Source organism: Schistocerca americana, chromosome 5 (assembly GCF_021461395.2).
Source record: "Schistocerca americana isolate TAMUIC-IGC-003095 chromosome 5, iqSchAmer2.1, whole genome shotgun sequence".
NCBI lineage: Eukaryota > Metazoa > Arthropoda > Insecta > Orthoptera > Acrididae > Schistocerca > Schistocerca americana.
The window spans coordinates 332,059,978-332,078,010 of record NC_060123.1 but is presented as its reverse complement, the minus strand read 5'-3'; the positions used below and the strand labels follow the sequence as shown (position 1 = coordinate 332,078,010).

General features: G+C 43.1%; 1 protein-coding gene across 1 annotated transcript in view; it reads left to right on the top strand.

Moving 5' to 3' along the window:
- LOC124616347 (cytochrome P450 6k1-like) overlaps positions 1 to 16,927 on the top strand; it is a 65,639-nt gene extending 48,712 nt beyond the window's left edge. Inside the window, exon 7 of the mRNA XM_047144655.1 lies at positions 16,456 to 16,927. Coding sequence (XP_047000611.1) covers positions 16,456 to 16,622 — 167 coding nt within the window. The 3' untranslated portion in view covers positions 16,623 to 16,927. The remainder of the gene's footprint in view (positions 1 to 16,455) is intronic.
- The last annotated feature ends 1,106 nt before the right edge of the window (positions 16,928 to 18,033 follow it).

Here is an 18,033-nt window from a genome sequence, read left to right as displayed (position 1 = left end):
TGTAGGTGGGTGTCAACAAAATATTTTCGAATTCGGAGGAGAAAGTTGGTGACTGGAATTTCGTGAGAAGATTCAGTCGCAACGAAAAACGCCTTTCTTTTAATGATGTCCAGCCCAAATCCTGTATCATTTCTGTGACACTCTCTCCCATATTCCGCGATAATACAGAACGTGCTGCCTTTCTTTAGACTTTTGCGATGTACTCCGTCAGTCCTATCTCGTAAGAATCCCACACCGCGCAGCTGTATTCTAAAAGAGGACGGACAAGCGTAGTGTAGGCAGTCTCCTTACTAGGTCTCTTACATTTTCTAAGTGTCCTGCCAATAAAACGCAGTCTTTGGTTAGCCTTCCCCACAACATTTTCTATGTGTTTCTTCCAATTTAAGTTGTTCGTAATTGTAATACCTAGGTATTTAGTTCAATTTACGACTTTCATAGTAGACTGATTTATCGTGTAACGGAAGTTTAATGAGTTCCTTTTTGCACTCATGTGGATGACCTCACACTTTTCGTTATTTAGGGTCAACTCCCACTTTTCGCAGCATTCAGATATCTTTTCTAAATCGTTTTGCAGTTTGTTTTCATCTTCTGAAGACTTTATTAGTCGATAAACGACAGTGTCATCTGCAAACAACGGTAGACGGCTGCTCAGATTGTCTCCCAAATCGTTTATATAGATAGCGAAAAGCAAAGGGCCTATAACACTGCCTTGGGAATTTTCAGTTAGTTGACATCTGTGGTCCCACAGGTCTCTCATCCTGGTATTACTGGAATGTAGCTGTTCTGCTTGTCGTAATGGTGGGTTTCTTGAACGGAGTCTATTTCGTCGTAAACTTGGTATGTCTTCCTGTAGGTTCTCCTGTAGCTTGCGGTATTTCTTAAGCAAGGTCTCGCTTCTACGGATTGTGAGTGGATACATGTTGTTCAGCAGAGGAAGCCAATAAATCGGTGATGGTCGGATTGCCCCAGTTATTAACCGCATAGTTTGGTTCAACTGGACGACGATACAGTTGGTGTGGCAGCTGTTTAGCGACACTGGGTCATAATACTTGGCTGATGAGCAGACCAACGGAATCGATGATGTGCGCAAGGTACCTGCTGAAGCTACCCATGTCAATCCACACAATTTTTGAATAATATTGATACGAGTTTTAATGTTGGCAGCAGTGTTTTCGAGATGTTTTCTATATGAAAGGGTGCAGTCAACGATGACACCAAGGTACTTAGGGTACTTATTATGGCAAAGAGTGTTTCTATTAAGTTTCACTCTGACCTCCGCATTACCTTTTTTGTCTGTCAGGTGGAATGTACGTACTTCAGTTTTACTCGTATTCGGTTTAAATCGCCACTTTCTGAAATAAGCACTCATAACGGTTAGATGTTCTGTGAGAATTGTCTCCGCTCGTCCATGATCCTTGGTTCTACAAGCAAGAGCGATATTGTCTGCTAGCAGAATTTTGTTGACCTGGTATTGGGGAGATCGGAGATACATAGGTTGAATAATAGAGTGGCTAAGATGGATCCCTGTGGTTAACCATTACATAATTTCCTCTCCTTGCTCACATTTTCTCCCAAGTAAACACCGAAATATATATTGTTTATCATGGTGTTGATGAGAGTTACAGTTTTTAGGCATCGTTTTTTTTTTTTTTTTTTAGTAATTTGTGTATCATCTCTTCTCTCCAGACTGCGTCGAATGCCGCGGTTAGGTCTACGAACGTGACAAATGTCTGCACGTTTCCTTGGAAGCCAGCCTCTATGAAAGTTGTTAGAGCCTGTACCTGGTCGTAGAAATTTCTCTGTGGCCTGAAACCCGCTTGCTCAACTGGGATATGTTCCAGAATGAAGCCGCTAATGCTACTATAGATGCACTAACAACCTCGGCGTCATCCACGTACTGCTTTCCGCGGAGTGCGTACTTCATAGGGCCAAACAGATGGAAGTCGGAAGGTGCGAGATACGTGTTGTAGGGTGGATGTGTAAGAATAGTCCAATGAGATTTGTTAGCTCCTCTCTGGTGTGCAGACTAGCGTGAGGCCTCGCTTTGTCATGGAAAAGGAGAAGTTCATTTGCGTTTTTGTGGTGACAAACAAGCTGCAGTCGTTTCTTCGATTTCCCGCCGGTAGCACAATACACTTCAGATTTGATCGTTGCACCATGAGGGAGGACATCAGACAGAATGATTTCCTTCAGCGTCCCAGTAGACCGACACCATGATTTTACCGGCTGAGAGTGCGGCTTTGAACTTTTTCTTCGGAGAAGAGGTGGTGCCACACCATGGATTGCCCTTTTGTTTCAGGTTCGAAGTAGCGAACCCATGTTTCGTCGGCTGTGACGATGTTCGACAAAAACTATCACGATCAACCTCATAGAGCACATGCAATTCTGCAAAGTTGATCGTCCGTTGCCCTGTTCGGCGGTAGGGAACTCAGCAGGCACACACCTTTGCATACCTCAACTGATCGACGAGTGTGCCAGTACTACCAATAGCGACGTCCAGTTGCGCAGGGAGGTGTTCGATTGCGATCCGTCGGTCACCTCGAATGAGTGTGTCCGCACGTTCAAATTGCAGGACTCAGAGCTGTGTGCGACCTGTCGGCACGCGGAAGATTGGACATATTTACCCAACTTTCTTGTGATGATGACAAACACCTCGCCAGACGACTCACCGTGCTTTTGTTCCCTGCCAGGTCTCTATAGACAGTCTGCAGGCACCTATTAATATTTCCGATGCTGTGGTTTCCCAACAAAAGAAACTCAGTGACAGCTCTCTGCTTGGAACGCACCTCCGTTACAGACGCCATGTTGAAGGCAACGTATTGTGTCTCCACCTCCAGGAATTCGATGAAACTGTAGGGGCTGAAGCAGGAATACTCCACGATCTCCCACAGCAAATTCCGCATTTTTTCAACTCATACTAACCGAGACAAAAAATTTGTTGGATTACTCACTGAATGCCCCTCATATAACTGGATCCGATATTGCTTATAGACTTACCGCTAGGATTATACATGCCAGGGCAGCATACCTTAGTACTATGTAATCTAACAGTTATTTTCTTACTCGAGATCCGCCTACTACGAATTACGTAAGTACCTACTTCTGATTTAACTTCCAAGTTTTCCAATAATGTTTGTTCCTATAATCTTCATCAACGGGATTACTCTGCTATTCACAATAAAGTGCCTGGAAGAGGGTTGAATGAACCACCTTCAAGCTGTCTATCTACCGTTCCACTCTCGAACGGCGAGCGGGAAAAACGAGCACTTAAATTTTTCTGTTCGAACCTTGATTTCTCTTATTTTATTGTGATGGTCATTTCTCCCTATGTAGGTGGGTGCCAACAGAATGATTTCGCAATGGAGGAGAAAACTAGTGATTGAAATTTCATGAGAAGATCCCGTCGCAACGAAATTCGCCTTTGTTTTAATGATTGCCACTCCAATTCACGTAACATGTCTGTGACTATTTCGCGATAATACAAAACGAGCTGCCCTTCTTTGTATTTTTCCGATGTCATCCGTCAGCACCCACGTGCTGCGGATCCCACACCGCACAGCAACACACAAGAATAGGGCGGACAAGCGTGTTGTAAGCAGTCTCTTTAATAGACCTGTTGCACCTTCTAAGTGTTCTGCCAATGAATTGCGCGCAGTCTTTGGTTTACTCTGCCCACAACATTATCTACATGATCAGTCCAATTTAGGTTATTTGTAATTGTAATCCCTAAGTATTTTGTTGAATTTACAGCCTGCAGATTTGTGTAATTTATCGCGTAATCGAAATTTAGCTGATTTCTTTTAGTACTCGTGTGAATAACGTCACACTTTCCTTTATTCATGGTGAATTGCCACTTTTCGCACCATACAGATATCTCACCTAAATCATTTTGCAATTCGTTTTCGTCATCTGATGACTTTACAAGACGGTAAATGACAGTATCATCTGCAAACAATCTAAGACGGCTACTCAGATTGTCTCCTATATCGTTAATATAGATCAGGAACAATAGAGGGCCTGTAACACTTCCTTGGGGAACGCCGGATATTACTTCTGTTTTACTCGATAACTTTACGTCTATTACTACGAACTGTGACCTGGCTGAAAGGAAATCACGAACCCAGTAGCAAAACTGAGGGGATATTCCATGCGCACACAGTTTGGTTAGAGGATGCTTTTGTGGAAGATGTTGAAAGCCTTCTGGAAATCTAAAAATATGGAATCAATTGATATCCCCTGTCGATAGCACTCTTTACTTCATGACTATAAAGAGATACTTGTGTTTTACAAGAATGAAGTTTTCTGAATCCGTGCTGACTATGTGTTAATAAATCGTTTTCTTCGAGGTAGTTCATAATCTTCGAACATAGTATATGTTCCAAAACTCTACTGCAAATCGACGATAGTGATATGGAATTGTAATTCAGCGGATTACTCCTATTAACCTTTTTGGGTATTAGTGTGACTTGAGCAATTTTCCAGTTTTTAGGTATGAAACTTTCCTTGAGCGAGCGGTTGTATATAACTGCTAAACATTGAGCTATTGTGTCAGTAAACTCTGAAAGGAACCTGAGTGGTATACAATCTTGACTGGAGGCCTTGCCTTTATTAAGTGATTTGAGCTGCTTTGCTACACCGAGGATATCTACTCTTATATTTCTCATCTAGGCAGTTGTTCTTGATTGGAATCCAGGAATATTTACTTCGCTTTCTTTGGTGAAGGAGTTTCGGGAAACCTGGCAGTCTTTACCATTTCTGCTAGTCGCCCTAAACCAGAGAGAATCTCCTCTGATCCAAAACGAGACACGTCATTGGCACCGACATAGGCCACCACCTGCAGTTGGCTGCACTCTGTACTCTTCATGGCATCTGGAAGCACCCTTTCCACATCTGGAATGACTCCTCTCGGTATGCACACGAAGTGTACACTAGCTTCCTTCCCCTACTAGGCAGCCATGTTCCTAAGGGGCCCTATTACGCGCCTAACGTTGAAGCTCCCAACTATCAATAAACCCAGCCTCTGTGATTGGCCAGATCTTGCAGGCTGAGAGGTTTCCTCTGAAACAGGACAGGCGACTTCATCTGGCTGAGCGACAGTGATAAAGGGCATAGCTGTCTCAGATCCTAATGAGAGTGGTAAACTCTCTGTGAATGCTCAGACCTTGTAGGCCGAGAAGCTTCCTCTGGAACAGTGTGGACGACTGCATCCGGCTTAGAGACTTCCTCAGCCACAGATAATGCCCAAAACTTGTTCGTCAAACGAACTGGGGAGGCCCTACGATCGGCCCCTCAGAAAGTCTTTCGCTGCCTGCCAGACTTTGGAATGATCTCCCACTCGACCACAGGTGAGGGGTCAGCCTCAGTGCAGGCAGTACCAGGGGCGGCCACAGCAGTGGACCGATTGGGTGACACGTGGGACGTGCTCGATGTCCCTCGCATCCCTGCATCTGACCCCCTCACAGTGATGCCACTTGGCAGCAGCCTCAAGCTGTGTGACAGAAGCCAACACTACCTGGAGCTGTCAACAACTCACAGCAATCACAGATTCTATCCATTACTGAATTCGCTGCTGTTTGAAGCTCATAAAAATGTGTAATAAACGAACGGTGCACTCGCCTTATTAGCAGCAGGAACTCGCGGTGCTCACTGACGGTCTAACCGACACATAGTGCTGTTGTTTCCGAACTTCTCACGACTTTACTATAGTTTCCTTTTTGGTTTACTCTGAAGATGGGTACCTTAAAGATCCTTTCGAAACGGATCTCTGTTCATAATTTCATTTACTTCACTCTTCAACTCTTTCATATCACTTCTGATTCTATGCAGTCACTTGCACTACACAGATTTTTCTCCAGTTGACGTCTTTAAAAATTCTCTTGCATATCTTATTTCCATTCGCAGCAACCAGATGGCCATAAAACATCATTCTACGTTTTCTCATCGCTACATTTATTTGTTCAGTTTTTCTGTACAGATCCTCGTTACTCCTCGTCTGGTATTCATTTTTCTGTTTTGTTGACCCCATAGTTCTTTAGGATTTTCTGCTCTTTCTGCTCCATATTTTCTATTTCTCCCGCCTTTTTTTAAATCGACACATTTGCCTTCATATAAATATTTAGATTTTTTACTGTAAAACAGTACCGTAATTATGCTTGAGAGGCAATATATCTCTTATTGTTCACATCTTAAGTTCAGCGAAAAGCCTTTTCCACCTTCTTTGCCCGGAGTTTCTTAGCTTCCCAGTCAAGGCCGTTCTTCTTTATTACTTCACCAAGCTATTCATACTGTTTTTGATCCATTGTGTTTTCCAGAATGATGAAATCACCCAGGGAACGCCACGAAAACATTCTTGAAACAATAACACTCCCACCTGTTTGCATGGTGTATGCTTTCAGACGTTTCACAACGATGAAACATAAAACCTTCATTCATGTAAAAAGTCCACCTGTCGCCACTCAGCGGACGTCCAATTGCGGTACTGACGCGCAGATTTCAGCCTTCGTCGCCGATGCACAGCAGTCAGCATGGATGCATGAACCAAGCGCCTGTCGTCGAGGCCCATATACAGCAACATTCGCTTGACGGTTGTTGAGGAGACAGTGTTGCTAGGCCCTTGGTTCATTTGGACGTTCAGTTGCTCAGCAGTTGCATGTCTGTTCCCCTGTACGCATCTTCGCAGCCCTAGTTCATCCTTGTTATCTGTGTCCCATGGTGCACCACAGTTGCCTCGGCGCCAGTTTTGGGTAACGCCATTTTGCCATGCACGGTACATTTTAACCACGGAGGCATGCGAACAGTCTACAGACTTAGCCGTTTCGGAAATGCTTCCACCCTTGGCCTGAAGGCTTATGATCGTCAGCTTTTGGTCGCCAGATAATCCGCTCCATTTCCGCATTGCAAAAACTACCACACTATTTTCCGCGTCTCCCGACACACTTTATATACCCACCAATGCTTGTGCTGCCACATGGTGTCATTAAGTGGCTGTTGCATATTGACGCTGAACATAGGCGGTGGTCACATTAACGTGACTGGGCCGTTTATTTCAGACACACATACACCGAAGTGACAATAGCCATGGGATAGCGATATGCACAAATACAGATGGTGCTAGTATCGGGTACACGTGGTAAAGGGCAGTGCATAGGCCGAACTGTCATTTCTACTCAGATGATTCATTTGAAAAGGTTTCCGACGTGATAATAGGCGCATGACCGTAATTAACGGAGTGGTACGCGATATGGTAGTTGGACATGGATATTCCATTTCGGAAATCGTTAGCGAATTCAGTATTGCTAAATCCACAGTGTCAACGGTGTGCCAAGAATACCAAATTTCAGGCATTACCTCTCACCATGGACAACACACCGGCAGATGTCCTTCACTTAACGACTGTGGGCAGCGGCGTCTGCGTAGTGTTGCCACTGCTAAAATACGAGCAGCACTACGTGAAATAATCACAGAAATCAATGTGGGACGTACGACGAACGTTTCCCTTAGGACAGTGCGGTGAAATTTGGCGTTAATGGGGTATCGCAGTAGACTACCGACGCGAGTGCCTTTGCTAACAGTATCGCCTGCAGCGCCTCTGCTCCTCTCTTGGCTTGCGACCATATCGGTTGGAATCTAGACAGCAGGAAAACCGTGGCCTGGTCAGACGAATCCTGCTTCAAATGGTAAGAGCAGATAGGGCTAGAGTGTGCTGCAAACCCACCGAAGCCATGGACTCAAATCATCAACAGATACTCTGGAAGCTCCGTAGTGGTGTGGGATGTGTTTACATGGAATGGACTGAGTCCTCTGGTCCAACTGAACCGATCATTGACTGGAAATGGTTATTTTCGCCTACTTGGACTCCATTAACAGCCATTTAGGCATTTAATGTTTCCAAACAATGATGGAATTTTTACGGATCACAACGCGGCATGTCATTGGGCCACTATTGTTCGCATTTGGTTCAAAGAGCATTGTGTACAGTTCAAGTGAATGATCTGGCCACCCAGATCGCGCAACACGAATCCCATGGAACATTTATTGGACATAATCGAGAGATCCATTTGCGCACAAAATCCTGCACCAGCAGCACTTTCGCAGGTATGCTTGGCTACAGAGGCAACACGGCACAATGTTCTTTGAGGTGACTTCCAATGACTTGTTGAGTCGATGCTAAGTCGAGTTACCGCACTACACCAGGACAATGTTAGGTGGTATCCCGTGACTTTTGCCACCTCGGTGTGTATTTCAGATGGATTTAACATATTTCACACATATTCGTACAGTATTTAATCCGTCTCTTTAGCGAGTTTAGCTGTACAATTCCGTAAGTCCATCTCCGTAACTGAATGGTCAGTGCACCTGACTGCCATGCGAAGGATCCACATGTGATTCTGGTACTGACAGAGATTTTTCCTTGGTGGAGAGATTGGAACTGGGTGCACTCAACCTCGTGATACCTCCTGAAGAGCTATTTCAATGAGTATTAATGGCTCCAGGTCACGAAAACTGACAGTGGCTAGGAGGGCAGTGTGCTGACCTCAGGCAGTTCCATACCACATCCAGTGACGCCAATGGTGAAAGATAAGTCGGCGGCCAGTCAGTACCAATGGGCCTACCAGGGTCTGTGGGGGTATTTAGAGTGTTTAGAGAGAGTTTTGTAATTCTGCCAATAATGTCACCATGCAGCTGTAGAGAGGACGTTAAACTGTATCTGTGGTATTGAGCCATGTGGCTTGATCTTTGGCCCCAAAACCCATTGAGTTATTGGCTTGTTGCTGTGTTTATCCTCATTATGTGTTTGGTGAATTACGCAACGCAAATAAGAGTCATATTGTGTTTCGTACTTCAAGAGTTTCCCAAGTCACCTAATTACAGGGAAGGTATACTGGTACCAACAAGTCGTTTTCGGACGTTTTACATGTCAGTCCTTGACATCGTCATCTCCATCCTTATCGGTAGTAGGATTGTCTTACTGCTACAGCATTTTTTTTAATAATGTCTCATGTATGTACCGAAGTATCCTCTACTCTGTTCGATTGTGTCCTTGAAAGGATGATCTGAGAATGCGAAGAATAACTTAGAAAGTGTGGAGTAAATAACCAGATGCAATCAAATATACGGGGCAGCTAAGACGGACCCCCCAAACATATCCAGAGTGAATCAATATGTCGAGCTATGCTTTTCGCCAAGTAATAACGGACAACATGGCAAATTTCCTGACTTTCACAACTACACTGATGAGCCAAAACATTATGGCAACTTGCTTAATAGCCTGTTTGTCCGTCTTTGGAACGAAATACATCACTGATTCTGCGTATCAGGGATCCGACAGTTTGTTGGTAAGTTTGTGGAGATATGTGGCATTAGATGTCTACGCACAAGTCACGTAATCCGCGAAAATAATGGGCCACTGATTTGCGTGCGCGGTGATGGCTCCAGACAGCGACCCATATGGGTTCTATAGGATCAACATCAGGCGAATCAATGTCAATTCATTATAATGCTCTTCAAACCACTGCAGCACGATTCTGGCTCCGAAAGACGACATTATCGTTGGAGAAGGCTTCACGGATGAAGGGATACAGGTGGTTCGCAGCTGACAGCGTGTCTTCGATTACTGCCACAGATCCTATGCAAGTGCAAGAGTGTATTTTCCTCAGCAAAATACTGCTCCCACCAGCCTGCGTCCGTGGCGCGTTTCATGTTTCGAGCCCCCGTTCTCCTCGATAACGACGTTTGTGGAGACTACCATCGACCAAATGTAGTAAAAATGTGATTCACCTGAAGAGCCGACATGTTTCCGTTGATCGACGGTCGAATCCGGATGATTCCGTGCCCATTGCAGTCGTAATAGACAATGTCAATGGATTCACATGAGGCCACGTGGGGGTGATCTGCTGCTGAGCTCCATGCTCAACTATGTGCGATGAACGGTGTGTTCCGAAACACTTGTCCGTGACCAGCATTGTGCTCTTTCGGCAGAGATGCCACAGATCACAATGTATCCTATTTTATAGAACAAACAAACCTCAGAACCCCACGTTCTGAGAAGACTCGTGGACTTCCAATTATTTAGCGCCTAGTGGTAGTTTCATTGTCCTTCTACCTCTTTCCGTAGATGCTCACGACAGTAGCACGTGAACATTTTAACAGTATCGTCTGTTTCGAGATACTCGTTCACAGGATCCACGTAATAATAATCTATCATTTGTCAAAGTCGCTTCTCTCAACGGGTTTCCCCATTTGCAGCCCATATCTTCTTTAGGATGGTCCCCCGTTCGTGTCTGCTCCGCTTACACACTTTTGTTACCGCGTCACCCGGCCGCAACGCCATCAGGAGGCATCCTACATCGCGGTGAGCAGCGGTCAGAATTTTTTGGCTGATAGGTGCAATTTTTATCGTTTATAGTCGCCAAATTACGGCATCAGCTTTGTTTTCTTCTAATGGAACTTCAACGACATAACATGTATGAAACTTGATCATATAGTATTAAGATAAAAGCGCCGCATACCACTGTCCCGCCGTTAGGAGAAGACGTTTCACAAACGTCTGTCGTATTATACCAAATCTAAGCTAACACGTAACTCAGCTATGATTCTTGTGTTTACCTGGCCTCTTGAAGTCCATCAGTCTGTCTTCTGCCGTTTTAGCAACCAGATTACTTCTCTCAGGCCGCTGAGACATGCACAATGTACACTACAGTGGAAAAATTGAATGTCGTTCATGGCGAATGCCGCGAATCTATTAGAATAGCGATGCGGTTATATGCTGAGGAGTATGCAGATGGTGCCAAGGATTCACGATCTGTCTTTGCAAACATTATAAAAATTCTAGAAACTGGAAGAATGGAGAATAAAATTCGCCAAGAACAAAGAAGGACTGTGCGGCTGGCCCCGGCGGAGGTTAGAGTCCTCGCTCGGGCATGGGTGTGTGTGTGTGTGTGTGTGTGTGTGTGGGTGGGTGGGTGGGTGGGTGGGTGGGTGTGGGTGGGTGGGTGTGTTTGTCCTTAGGATAATTTAGGTTAAGTAGTGCGTAAGCTTAGGGACTGATGACCTTAGCAGTTAAGTCCCATAAGATTTCACATACATTGGATTGGACAAAGAAGAGCAAATGATGAAAGTAATAAAGCTAACATTTGAGCAGCAATAACACATCTACATCTACATCTACGTGATTACTCTGCTATTCACAATAAAGTGCCTGGAAGAGGCTTCAATGAACCAGTTTCAAGCTGTCTCTCTACCGTTCCACTCTCGAACGGCACGCGGGAAAAACGAGCACTTAAATTTTTCTGTGCGAGCCCTGATTTCTCTTATTTTATCGTGATGATCATGTTTTCGCAATCGGAGGAGGAAACTGGTGATAGAAATTTCACGAGAAGATCCCGTCGCAACGAAAAACGCCTTTGTTTTAATGATTGCCACTCAAATTCACGTATCATGTCTGTGTCACTATCTCCCTTATTTCGCGATAATACAAAACGAGCTGCCCTTCTTTGTATTTTTCCGATGTCATCCGTCAGTCCAACCTGATGCGGATCCCACACCGCACAGCAATACTCCAGAATAGGGCGGACAAGCGTAATGTAAGCAATCTCTTTGGTAGACCTGTTGCACCTTCTAAGTGTTCTGCAATGAATCGCAGTCTTTGGTTTGCTCTACCCACAATATTATCTATGTGATCGTTCCAATTTAGGTTATTTGTAACTGTAATCCCTAAGTATTTAGTTGAATTTACAGCCTTCAGATTTGTGTGATTTATCGTGTAACCGAAATTTAGCGGATTTCTTTTAGTACTCATGTGGATGAATTCACACTTTTCCTTATTCAGGGTCAATTGCCATTTTTCGCATCATTTTGCAATTCGTTTTGATCATCTGATGACCTTACAAGACGGTAAATGACAGCATCATCTGCAAACAATCTAAGACGGCTATTCAGATTGTCTCCTATGCCGTTAATATAGATCAGGAACAACAGAGGGCCTATAACACTTCCTTGGGGAACGCCGGATATTACTTCTATTTTACCCGATGACTTTCCGTTTGTTACTACGAACTGTGACCTGGCTGAAAGGAAATCACGAATCCAGTCGCGCAACTGAGACGATATTCCATACGCACGTAACTTGGTTAGGGGACGCTTGTGAGGAACGGTGTCGAAAACCTTCTGGAAATCTAAAAATATGGAATCAGTTTGACATCACCTGTCGATAGCAGTCATTACTTCATGAGTATAAAGAGCTAGTTGTGTTTCACAAGAACGATATTTTCTGAATCCGTGCTGACTGTGTGTCAATAAATCGTTTTCTTCGAGCCATTAGCAGTCATTACTTCATGAGTATAGAGCTAGTTGTGTTTCACAAGAACGATATTTTCTGAGTCCGTGCTGACTATGTGTCAATAAATCGTGTTCTTCGAGGTACTTCATAATGTTCGAATACAGTATATGTTCCAAAACCTTAACTTACGATTTTGGGATGTATAGTGTTATTATTATTATTTTTAATTTAATCAATTTCCTGACAGGTCTATTAGAACTCCATACTGGTATCACCGATATGGTAGAGTAGGTCGAGGAAACAATGGAGCCTTTTTCTGAAGGTCCGAGGCGGAGGGATACAACTCTGCCAGGACGCCCCCTGTGAAGGACGAGGCCCCCTATGTCCCGAAATACCGCAATCTATCCCGAAATACCGCTATCTGTTTTTCCTTACAGTATGATTGTTGGGCTGCTAAGGATTGTCTCCACGAGTAGAGGACTTTGAACACATAATTAAAAGTTCAGAAATACAAAACAGAAAAGAATGTGAACTTGGCTAAGATCCAAGATGGCTGTATAACCCGACATTCTGACGGACAAGGAGAGAATGAAGCTGAGTGTCGGCGAGAGGGGTCGTCGGTGTTAGGTCTACGCTGACTACTGTCCCTAGCCTTTCACCTGCAAATGGAGCGAGTACAGGAAAAAACTATAGCCTGTCGCAGCTACGGACTTGACTGCTAACAGATGAGATGATACTTCGTGTGTTTTGTAGGGAGCACATTGTGCTCATGTGGGAGCGATCTAGATGCTTGTAACACAATAAACTGATAGCCAAGATCGTAGGAATTCTTTTTATTCCATGATACCATGAAATAAAAAGAATTTCAGCGATCTTGGCTACCAGTTTATTGTTTTACTTCGTGTGTTCGTTTTCTGCGCTGATAATGCCTTCGGTATTGTCTTCATGGCCGAGAGGCTGGGACCAAGGACACTGAATTGCCTTCGTAAGTGGGTGCACTACAGACAATGCTGCACTTTTTAAGTTTCTATTTTCTGACGTAATTCTCAACCAAATCCGCATAACAGCAACCCCCTATGAGGAACTGGCACTTCTGTTCACGGTGGCGTGAGCTCTGATTTCGGTAAGCTTTGTACCTGTATCTGACAGCCCACATTTCAGTGTGATTGTCTCCACTTGGGTACCAAACTTCAAATTTAATGAGCCCAAGCACAGTGTAACTTTAAATTTAGAGAAGATCTATTTTATAATATTGAATAAATGCGTGTTCGCAAAAGTAGTATAGGTACGTACTACGTGCCTTACTTTGCACTTAAACCCAGTATTGAATTACATGATACCACTGATGTGATACCCCAAGATGGGCGCCACTTTGCACTTAAACGACCTTGAACGAATGCGTCACAAGCCACACTCCCTCTTATCAGTGACGTCTCATACCTTATCTATGACATATCGTGACGTCACAAGCCGCGAGATTTTTTCAATGACGGCATACTGGTGGGAAATGCAGAAAATACTAATGAAACATGCAAACAGTATTATATTACATGTTCAATTTAAATGATTTGTATTATTTTTTTTAAAGAAACACCTAACCATCATCTGAATTGTGTAAAAAGTTACACTCCGTCTTCAGTCCACAAGTGGCCCATCGGGACCATCCGACCGCCGTGTCATCCTCAGATGAGGATGCGGATAGGAGGGGCGTGTGGTCAGCACACCGCTCTCCCGGTCGTTATGGTGGTTTTCTGCGAACGGAGCCGCTTCTGTTCGCTCGAGTAGCTCCTCAATTGGCATCACGAGCCTGAGTGCACCCCAAAAAATGGTAACAGCGCATGGCGGCCGGATGGTCACCCATCCAAGTGCTAGCCACGCCCGACAGCGCTAACGTCGGTGATATGACGGGAACCAGTGTATTCACTGCGGCAAAGCCGTCGTGTAAAAAAATGTAACCAGATTCAAATAAAAATATTGCCAATACTAGAGCATTCTCATACTGAAAAATGAATAACCTTAATCTAAATTGCATAAAACTGGCGCCATGTTAAAAAAAAACATTGCCAATACTACAGTATTTCCAAAGACTGTTTAAGCTTGACGTAAGTTGTGCAAATCGGTGTTATTCATATATATATATATAGCTCTCTCTCTCTCTCTCTCTCTCTCACACACACACACACACACACACACACAAACACACACACGTCTGAGAAATATATTATGCATCTGAGTGTACTTGGAAGGCTGAAGAGAAAGAGAGAGAGAGATACTTCTGTGCAAGACCTTCGCTGCAGCGAAAACGTCTCATTAGGTCAGTACTGGTGTGTCTGACTTCATGGTCAAGCTGTAGGCGGTCCATGAGAAGACATGCTTCTCACTAAATAGACTGCTGCATCGATGTGAGAGGGAAGCCAACAGCTTTATAGTGTCGAAAAATGGCTGACTTTTTCATTATGATATAAAAATATCCACTTCGCCAAAATTTTATACTCTTTCAAACAATACTTCACGAGCCATTAGCAATTCGTCAATTTTCAAAATGAAACTGAGGTCCAATACACACTCTAGGACAATAAAAAAATGCGTACCGCGAAGGAATTATCCGAATGGGACGGAAATTAGTAGATGTGATGCACATCTACAGGCAGACAAATGACTACAACTTCAGAAAGATTGGGTTATTTATTCAAAGGAAAGAGCTTCACAAATTGGGCAAGTCAGTAATGCGTTGGTCCACCTCTGGCCCTCATGCAAGCAGTTATTCGGCGTGACACTGATTGACAGAGCTGTTGGGCGTGCTCCTGAGGGATATCGTGCCAAATTCTGCTCAATCGACGAGTTAGAACGTCAAAATCCCGAGCTAGTTGGACGGCCCTGCCCATTATGCTTCAAACGGTCTCAGATGGGTAAAGATCTGAAGACCTTGTTGGCGACTGTGGGGTTCGGCAAGCACGAAGACAAGAACTCTCTCTGTGTGCGGGCGAACATTATCTTGCTGAAGTATAAGCCCAAGATAGCTTTCCATGTAGGACAACAAAACGGGCCCTAGAATATCATCGACGTACCAAAGGGGTCCTGTTATGAAAAGGAATGTCATCCTTGTTGTCGTGCCGTAGGACAAGGTCGTCGAATCTCTTTCCAACTGAGAACGTTTGGAGCACAACAGGCAGCGCCCTCCAACTATCTCCGGGATTTTGACGACCTAACGCGCCAATTAGATTTAACACTACATCCGTCAGAAGGACACCCACAAGTCTATCAGTGAATGCCAAGTCAAAAAACTGCTTGCATAGGGCCTAGAGATGGACCAACACGTAATCGCCTTGCTCTTACATAAATCATTCAGTTTTTATGAAATTGTAATCATTTATCTGTCTGTACGTGTACATCACATCTACCCATTTCCATCCCATTCGGATAATTCCTTCGTTGTGAGTCGATTTTATTTTAGAGTGTACTTTTAAAGTTATGAACACCAAATTGGGTATGCTAGTTTTATTCTTGGGCGTTGTGACGTAGTGTGTTGAGTTTTGTGTCAGTAAGCTTTTGCTTTGATTTGCGTCGAGTAGAGACTTTGTTTAGTTTTTATAGACGTTGATTTTTGGTGTCAGATGTTTTAATAACACCACCGGATTGCAATTTCAGTCTTTTCTTATTATCTTCGCTTATAACTTGAAAATTAAAAGCATTTTCACTCCATGCTCATTTACATACTTCGAGGAACGCACTGAAAGTCATATCAGTGTCAACATGACCACTGAGTACATGCCTCAGATTATGCTCGTCTTGTCTGAAAAGAATAATAACGTAGCAAAAAGCTGCCTGCACCATAATTACGTTCATTTTACTTTTTTCTTTTTATATAGCCTGATCACATATTTTTCTTTGAAAATAATTCTCAGCTGTGAAAGAAAGCTTATTGCTTGTCATACTGCCATTGTAACTGTAGAAACACCATCACTAGTAGCCGTTCCAAAACAACGAATGGTCACTTTATTTTGTATTTGTTCCACTGCACTGATCAGTTATCTATCATAATTCTGATATAACTTTAGCTTCTTCACTCATATAATTCTAACAGAGTAGCGAAATTTGAATGAAACTCTGTTGCCGTTATGTATTATTCGTGTGAAAATTTACTGACGAACGTTAACGTCAAACTTATTGTGTTACAGGAAACGAGCTTGCTTTGCTGATCCTGAAGATGGCGGTAGCTGCAATTCTTTCAGAGGTGGAACTTCGAGTATGTTACCGAACCAAGATGCCACTCAGGATTGATCCTACACGCAAGATCATGACACCGAAGGGTGGAGCATGGCTTAACGTTCTTCCCCGGGACTGAGTTTGTGCCTTAACAAGGAGGCTACAACAAAGATAGAAACGACAGAGCATAAAGCTATGTCGCTCCATCAAATGTGTTAAAAGTCAAATGTTCTATGTAATTTGCCCAACTGAATTGCATTCAATTTCTACGGTTTAATCATAAATATTTTTATATGTGTTTTGTGATTTAGCTTTAATTGTTTTTTTCCTCTTCTCTTTGTCTATGGCAAGCAATAATCACTTTCGAAGAAGTTTTGGTGATACTAATATGTACCTCTACACTTACTCATAAAGTGCAATTTTTCAATAAATTTTTTTAGATTACTTCATGGTAGAATCTACATACAAAGTTTATTAAAAAAAAAAGAAAGGCTATCTTTGGTTATGATACCGGTTTACGAATTTATGGATTATTTAACACTGAGGAAAACAGTATGAAAGATAATCATTTGTATCATACTGACTGTGTGACTGCTGCGTAAGAAATAATATATTACAGTGGTTACTGTGAATAGCTTTCATCTGTAAAGGTATCTTCATATTGTTTGGCCGGGAATTAAAGCGAAAATATGGACCATATTACCCAGTTTTTACTGATAAGGAAGGCACTAATCTTAGCAGCTCCATCTGCAGAGTGTAACAAGACGATACAATTTTCGATGGATTATAAACGGTGTCTTGAGGAACAAAGCGAGGATAGAGACTCATGCCTAGATACGTCGCCCATGCAGAGCATTGTAATGAACTTTCAGACATCCTCAGTTTGGTTCTCAAGACGTTTTCTACTACCCCACAAAGCTGGTCAGTTCCGTTCCGTTATAATCCGTAGAAGGTGTATCATGACACATTTCTTATATCGCAACTTTTTTTTACCCAAAAGAAACTGTCGTTTCTGCAAGCCAAGAATCAACAAATTTCATAAAGCTACTTATGTATGACATTGTTTCTACTAAGTCTTAAATAAGGGCAAGTGTCAATAAAGAACGCATTTCTTTATCTGTTTCACTTTAAAAAAAACAGTATTGGGAAGATTTAAACCATAAGCTACCCTCAAAGTAAAATCACTTGACCTTAAGTGTGTAAGAAGGTAGATAAATATGATTTATCAACTCAGATTGTAAGAAATATACAATGAGATGACAAACGACATGGCATAGAGATAGCCACTTATACAGGTGGCGGTAGTGTCGCGTACAGAAGGTATGAAAGGGCATTTCTTTGGCGGAGCTGTCATTTCTACTCATGTGATTCGTGTAAAAAAGTTTCAGACGTGATTATGACCGCACGACAGGAATTAACAGACTCTGAACACGGAACGGTAGTTGGAACTAGACGTATGGGACAATCCATTCCGAAAATCGTTAGGGAATTCAATATTCCGAGACCCTCAGTGTCAAGACCGTGCTGAGAATACCACTTTCAAACATTTA